Source organism: Brugia malayi, assembly GCF_000002995.4.
Source record: "Brugia malayi strain FR3 genome assembly, contig: Bm_071, whole genome shotgun sequence".
In the NCBI taxonomy this organism is placed as follows: domain Eukaryota; kingdom Metazoa; phylum Nematoda; class Chromadorea; order Rhabditida; family Onchocercidae; genus Brugia; species Brugia malayi.
In genome coordinates this window covers 9,054-16,955 of record NW_025062340.1, presented here as the reverse complement: position 1 = coordinate 16,955, position 7,902 = coordinate 9,054, and the positions used below count along the sequence as shown (strand labels likewise).

General features: G+C 22.2%; 2 protein-coding genes across 2 annotated transcripts; both read right to left on the bottom strand.

Annotated features, from left to right (window-relative positions):
- Positions 1-275: 275 nt before the first annotated feature.
- Positions 276-3,496, bottom strand: Bm17211 (Uncharacterized protein; the record flags this gene model as incomplete). The annotated part of the gene is made up of 5 exons (XM_043083009.1): positions 276-443; positions 577-798; positions 900-1,103; positions 1,352-1,504; positions 3,455-3,496. 5 exons carry the CDS (start codon positions 3,494-3,496, stop codon positions 276-278), a joined length of 789 nt encoding a protein of 262 aa, XP_042938943.1.
- Positions 3,497-3,529: 33 nt separating this feature from the next.
- On the bottom strand, positions 3,530-6,155 carry Bm17210 (Uncharacterized protein; the record flags this gene model as incomplete). Its single annotated transcript, XM_043083008.1, has 4 exons — positions 3,530-3,577; positions 4,645-4,734; positions 5,234-5,264; positions 6,133-6,155. 4 exons carry the CDS (start codon positions 6,153-6,155, stop codon positions 3,530-3,532), a joined length of 192 nt encoding a protein of 63 aa, XP_042938942.1.
- Positions 6,156-7,902: the final 1,747 nt, after the last annotated feature.

Below are 7,902 nucleotides of genomic sequence, written 5' to 3'. Positions count from 1 at the left end.
TATCTTTAAAACTATTTCAAATTATATATCATATAAACAAACATTATTTCAACCCTTATCTCACCAACTAGTATTCTGAGTAATCTTGAGAATTATAAAAGTAACGTAAAAATATTTCTTTTTTGCGTGATTCCAGCTGCTGGTAGTTCAATACAGTTCATTTCTACATGATTGGTGTAGAAAAGCAAATAAAAAAAAAAAAATGGGCAAAGCAAAAGCTAAAAGCAAAAAATTTCCACTTTCTTATTGCTAAAGCAAATCATATCAGCCTAAAGTTAGTGATTTGCATTCAACCATTCTAATATCTGATTTTTAAGATCATCAACTTCCTCATCTACATCATAGCATGCTTTTATTAAGCGTTCACTCTCTTCTCGCAAACGGTCTAATCTGTTTTCTACCTCTTCAAATTTTTTCTCTTGTACAATTGACATTTTTATCATCTATAAAAATTTTCAAAGAAATTAAAACTAACAATGTACCCAGTATTTCTATAGTGTTATCTGATAATGTCACCAGAGGAATTGCTTGAAATTATCATTGTAATATATACGGAATTACAATCCAAAGTATTACCTCTTTTAAATCTATGTTTTCTTTTTCCAATATAAAAATCGTATTCCTGAGTTCTGCATTTTCATTTTTCAGTTCATCGTTTTCCTTTGTTAAATTTTCAGCAGCACGAATTATTGCAGCAGTAATTTCACTTCCAAAATCCAAATTCTCAAACAAAGTTGAGCTTTGATATCTTATATCTTCCTCATTGATTCGAAAATGCTGAGCCGTCCTTTTTAGCTCCTAAAATTGACAAAAATTAGTCTTAAAAAACAGTCTTAACATTATTTAACAGTTTTGAAACTCCATAAAACAATGAAAATTTCTCGAAAGAAGAAGCAAACCTGCACTACTTCTTCACAATGTTCACATATTTTCTTGAAAGTATCTCCTTCTCTTTCATTATTTTCCAACTGTTTAATTTCTCGGCCATGCAAGCAATCCAACAAGCTTTTAAAGTTTTTCTCTGTATACTCATGCAGTATTTTCAATTTACTCGCCATTTTTTGCATTTCATCCAAATCCTTTGACCATTTCTCATTCAATTTCTGAAATCCGATCTATAGACAATATGATAATGTATGTACTATTGTAAATAAAACGATATTCAACATTCAAATTCACTTCCTGAAGATTTTTTTTATATAACGCAGCGTTTTTAACAAGAAGGAACAGTTTTGATTTTCTTCAGATTTTGTTTTGATAAACTCTGTCACAAAATATGAAAAATTCTGTCCATTTGTTTTTGGAAATTCTAGAATAACAAAATTTATACAAAACTTTAAACAAGATTAACCTGCATTAAACTTGAGAAACAATTCTTATTTTCAGAAAACTGAAATTCTTGTATTATCACTTCTTGCAAACCATTAAGGTTTGATTTCGCACTCCTAAATAACATCTCAAATCTGTTCTTTTCCTCCACCATTTCTACCATTATCGCTTCAAACTAAAGATTATTGATTCCTTTGTTCAACTAGAAAAATATTTAATAAAACTATTCAAAAAAAAACGAGAGATCCTTTGAAAGAAGTCAAATTGTGGGAGTAAAATAATGGAGAATGAAAAGAACAATATGTGCTAATAAAATCACAAAACAGAAGGGCATGATCATGAGATTGCTACTGCCCAACTACTATTTTTGTAGAATGTAACAGAAAGTTCTTTGAAATATAGGTTATGTATAGAGGAAAAAAATTTCTATCGTTGTATTGATAAGTGTAAAAAAATAGATCAATAAAGATCTCATAAGTGTAAAAAAATAGATCAATAAAGATCTTAGATCATAATTTTACTTATATGTATTGTGTTAACATTACTCTTATCTCTACTGACAGAAATCAATGAAAATGAAAATGAGCCCATCTCTCTGTATGCTTTATAGATTCCAGAAAATTAACAATACATTTATGATAAAATATATCAAAGTTATCCACCATTATGTAGATATTTTTTGTCTTTTCTAATTCTATTAACTACTCTTGCTAAATCTTGTTTTAAATCTTTAATGTTTCTTCTCTTCCCTCTGACTAATGCTCAACTCTCTCAGTACAGAGCTAATGTCTTTTCAATCGACCGAACCCTTTTGTAGGGTAAAGCAATTGGAAAAGCATAGCAAGAGATTTACTGATTAGCTTTTCTAATGTGTTTAAAGAAAATAGCTCTTTTGTTTATATTCCTGAAATAACATTTCTTTTAATTTAATTTCAAAAAATTTAATTTGAAGATGCAAGTTTAATTTGAAAATAAGTTTAATTCCACTTTACAATTCCACGTTTTTTCTTTAAAAATTTTATCGAAGATTTTTTTTTTTTAAATCTTAAACTTAAAAGAAATTTTTTTGACGCTACTTTTTACGATTATCATTCTAAATTGGTTCTTTCTGAGATTTACAATTGAGAATTGAAACTTAACAAAAATTAAAAACATAATTAAAACTTAAAATTAAAATTGAAAATTAAAATTTCAGTTAATTGTCCATCGAAATAAAAAAAAAAAATTTCCTCCCTTGTAATTCAATTTTTCTATTATAATTTAATTTTATTAAATAAGCAAAAAACACTGCAATTAATTTAAACTAGAAAAAAAAAAAATAAAATGAAGATTTAGTCAAAATTTAAATTAATATTTAAATGTGAGAAAAAAAAACTAAAATATGTATGAATTTTGAAAAGTAAATCAAACAAATATGTATTAACTGAATTAATTGAAAAATAAATAAAAATTATGTTATTAAATTCTTTTGACATTTAAATTTCTCAAACAAATTATTGAACTATTTTTTTTTTTAATAATTAAATCTCATTTAAATTTTAGTATTAAAAGGCTTCTATTATTTGTCCGTAAAAAAAAAAAAAAAAAAAAAAAAAAGAAAGAAAAACAATTTGTCAACAATTTGAAAAAAATCCTACAATTTGTAAAAGTTTTTGTATATTAAACAAAGGAAATAAATTCTAGTATTATGAATTCTAATTAATTTATTCTAATAAATGAATTCTAATAAATTCTAGTATTATGAAATTAAATTCTAATTAAGCGTTAAAACTATTGGAAAAATAGCAATTCATTAAAAAAAAATTCATTTAGAATTTAATTGATTATTTTATATGCATTGCATGGGTTCTGGTCATATGCGATGTGGTGTCACTTGACAGCTCAAATTAAAAAAAGAAAAAATTAAATAATTGACTATAGAACAATAATTTAGTAGCGAAAATAATAAAATTTTTAATTAGTTATGATTTTAATTCTTTTTTGATATTGAAATTAATTTTTATTTTAAATTTAAATACGGATATTTATGAAAATCCTACAGTTTGTAAAAGTTTTTGCAATTTAAACTGGGAGATAAATTTTTTTTTCAAGTTTTGAGCAATAACTAAAGTGAAAAATGCAAAACCTCCTCAATATTCCTGTTATTTAATAATGGCGGTATAGCCATGATCCTTCCTCTCCTCATAAGTGGTATTATATTTTAAACCACAGCAATATTAGGCCAAGGATTATCGCCACACGAATAGACCTGAAATTGCCTGGACCCATTACATTTGTTTACAGAAAGAAAAAAAAAAAAAGAAATAGAAAATAACTGCACAAAATGGTATTCTATTGAAATTAAAAAAAGGATTTAAATTTGGAGTATCGTAGTGTTCGAATCTACCTATTACTTTTTTATCTTTAAATATTATGCTTAATTTATTGTATTAGAAATATGCTTATATTCAACAATTTATTCCTTGGTTCCTAGATTAAAAAAATTTTTCACATTCAAATAATAAATTATCATATATATTATTTATCATATCCATTATTTATGTTTATCTTTTCTTTGAAAGTTATTTTATTGATACAGATTAATGATTTATATTCAGATTAGTTTGCAGCTAAATACTAATTATTATTAGTTTAAAAATTTTACGCATCTCTCAGTTTTACATGTTTTATGCTATATTTAGTATCGATGTTGCTAAGCAACAAATGGATAAAATTTATTATAAATGGTTGTAAATTTTAGCTAATTAATAGCAGATGGCTAAATTTATCTTTATAATTTTATTTTAAGAAATAAAATAGACAAAAAAATTTTAAATTCTATTATTTTCCTTTCTGTTTGGTTAAAGTAACATCGATTGTTATCAACAAATAGAATTATTTATTTCTTTAATCATCATGATAGGAAAAATAATGACAATAATAATAAAAGAGATAGCAATCAAAAAAAGAAGTTGAAAAAAAAAAGCAATAAAATATGCAACGATTATTTATTTTATTTATTCTTTCAAATAAGCTATGCTAATTAATTCACATTTATTTTTAGCAAAAAAAAAAAAAAAAATGAGAGGAAAGAAGGTAGAATAAAAAAGTTAAATGTATAGTTTGAGGAGTAAATAAAATGTTTCATATGTAAATGTAAAGGATTGAAATTCATTCTCGAATTTATTAATTTAAAAAAAAAAAAGAAAAATAAAACTATAATAAATCATATTCATTTTCATTACTTTTAAACAATAAAATAGAAGCATGGAACAATTAATGAATTAATTAGTTAAGTATTAGTTTATATTATATTTGAAAAAAAAAAAATCTTACAAATTTTGCATGAATGTTAAATGAGTTTAAATTTATAAAATTATCTGCCAATTTTGATAAACAATGTAATATTAGCAAAACGAATTCCTCCTAGAATAAAATCATAGTATTAGTTATCAAAGTTAGAAAAAAGAATTTTAATAAGAAAAATTTAATTATACGAATTATAAATAAAATAAAGCTGTTAACTTTTTAAATTCTAAGAATTTTTGAAAGGTCAACTTTTTAAATTTTTAAAAAAAAAAAAGTAAATCACAAACTGCTCATTTTTTAATTAAATTACAAATGCAATAGGCAAAGATTATATGAGAGAGAGAGAGAGAGAGAAGAGAAGGAAAAGAAATTGTATGTTTTAAAAAGTTCAAATGAATGAATTTAAAATTGAATGCTAATAAAAAGGAAAAAAAAAAGCATAAGGATTAATTGTGTGAAAAAAAATTAGAAATGAAATGAATTGATGAATGATTGATATTTTTTATCAATTGAAATTTCAATAACGATCAATATTTGACGATAATGAAGCAAGCATGTATCAAACCAGGTATATAACCAAGTAATGTTAGCAGGATATTAATAACCAAGTCGGTACCGCAACCTTTCTCGAAAAATACACCAATAGGCTAAAAAAAAATTATTTAATTTAAAAACAAAAAAAAACAATTTAAACATTTTAAATAATCAACAAAAATTTAAATCATTATCATGAATTTAATCATTAATTTAGTAGACGAAAAAAAAAAAATGTTTTGCTATCATAAAAATAAAAAAAGATCCTTTATAGAAACTAAAAAAAAAAAAATTAAAAAGCACAGTGGAATGAATTATTAGTATTGAATTTTAAATTAATTTGTCATTTTTTTTTCTTTTTTTTGGATTATAAAACTTTATAAATTAAATTTACAAAATTCTTATATGTACATAAAAAATTTTTATTATTTTATTTCAATCTTTCAAACATTTTAGCATTCAGTTCAATTAGCACATATTTAATTGCTAGATAATATAAGTGGCGCAATTGGTATTAATTTTAGAATTAATTGTGTCAATTTTTACTGTATTTTATTTTTAAAAAATTATTATAATAATGGTTTTTTGTAGTGATGAAACAGTGATTAATTCTAAAACCTGAATTTATTTAAAAAAAAAAATTGGAAATTGAGAAAAACTCTTATATGATGTCATCATATTCAAAAGAAAAGAATTTAATAAATAATAACAAAAGAATAAAAATGTAAAAGTGTTTTTTTTTTTTTTTTTTTTTTTTTTTTTATCGGAGAAACAACTACGATGTTTAATTTAACAAATGAAAAATTTTTTGAATTATTAAATCATTTTATTGATAATTTTTTAAAGTTTTATTTTTTTTGATAATTTAGGCATAATAATTTGAAGGAACAAATTATATAGTAAAAATAGAAGCGAAATATATAAATTATAAAAAAATTAAATTATTTAGTTGAAAAAGGTAAAAAAAAAAGGGAAACTTACAGGGTATAATTACGGAACAACATATCTTCGGGCAATCACTACAGGTCAATGGCATTTTTTCGTTATTAATCGATGGTAGATTGTGATAGATAAAAGATTAAAAAAAATGCCGATCACAATAATTACGACTTTTAATCAATCTGTAAATTTGGATAAATAAAAATGCAAAAAAAAAAAGCACAGTTAACAATTTTTAATTATTATTGATAAAAATAATGACAATTTAATATAATTTTAAAATAATGAAATGACAGTTTTAAATATTTAAAAGTAACATATGATCAGATTATTTATCAAAAAAAATAGTAACTTATTTACAAAAATAACTTATTTATCAAAAAATAAATAAATGTAAATAATGATTTATATCAATTAATCTTATCAACTTGTTCATTTCAAAGAAAACAAAAAAAAAAAACAAGAGAAAAATGAGGAAAATTAATAGCAATCCAAAAATGATTTCATAAACATTTGATAAATTATCAGAATCATCAAATTTGAGATAATTGAAATTGGAAGTAAAACAGTGGAAAATCGGATATTATTTTTGATCAGGAAAACAGGTTTTTTTTTTTTTTTTTCAGTTTTATGCTTGCTTGTTTTTTATTTGAATAATTAATCATATGATGAAAATGGATTTTCTTTCTGTTTTTTCGAATTATGTAATTTACAACAAAAAATTATACTTGTTACTAAAAATAATATTTATTATTAAAAATTACTAAAAATTATACTTATTATTAAAAATTACTAGAATTTATACAAATCAGCTATCATTAATGTCAAAGGTCAGAGGGATAGTTAATTTTGAATGGAATAAGTAATGAAAAAAAAAAAAAATTTTAAAATTTGCATTAAAAAAACAAAACTAAAAATGATTAAAGAATATTTCTTTTTCTTTTCGCATAATAAAAAATTAATTTGTATAATAAATAATATTAAAAAATTAAAAAGAAAAACAACAAAAAGAATTACACTGAGCAAATGTTTTTTTTTTTTTTTTTTTTATTTTATTTTTTCTTCGTTAAAAATAAATTTATATTTAAAATTTAATGCAAAATTATTTTTTTCATAATTACTCAGATAAAAATTTTTTTTTTTTTTAACAGGAAAGAATCATTATAAAGTCCTATTATCACATCATAGATGATGGATCAGTAAGCCGGATTTTGCATATGTCCAGTTAAGCACAAAACCGGATTTGTTTGTTCTCAGTCAAATTTTCCGGATTTGTTTGTTCTCAATCAAATTATATCACTGTTATTGTTTATAAATTTTAATTAACAAAAATTATTTCTTTGTTTACTAATCAAATAATCCTGGTGCAAGTTAGAATAATTATTAGGCAGACAGGTACAATTATGATTATTCGGCAATTAACAATGATAAAAACTTGACTGATCTATCGGAATAACAAAGTAGAGAGAAAATTCTTGAAGTAAAAAATTTTACAACTATGAATAAATTTTTTTTTTTTTTTTTTTTTTTTTTGCTGCAAAATTTTCTAGACATATATGAAAAAAAAAATTATATCAAAATATATGAAAAAATTTATATAAACTTTAAATTTATATAAATGTAAAATTTATGAAAAATTAATGCAACGGATACAATTAATTAGTAATTAATTATTAATTAAATGATTGTAGATGAATAGAAATTTGATCAATAATATATTGGAATATTGAAATTGATGAAAAATTCTTCAAATAATTAAAGTTTTTGTTCTGTAAATTTAAAATGTTTTATCAAATGGTATGGCAAAATTAG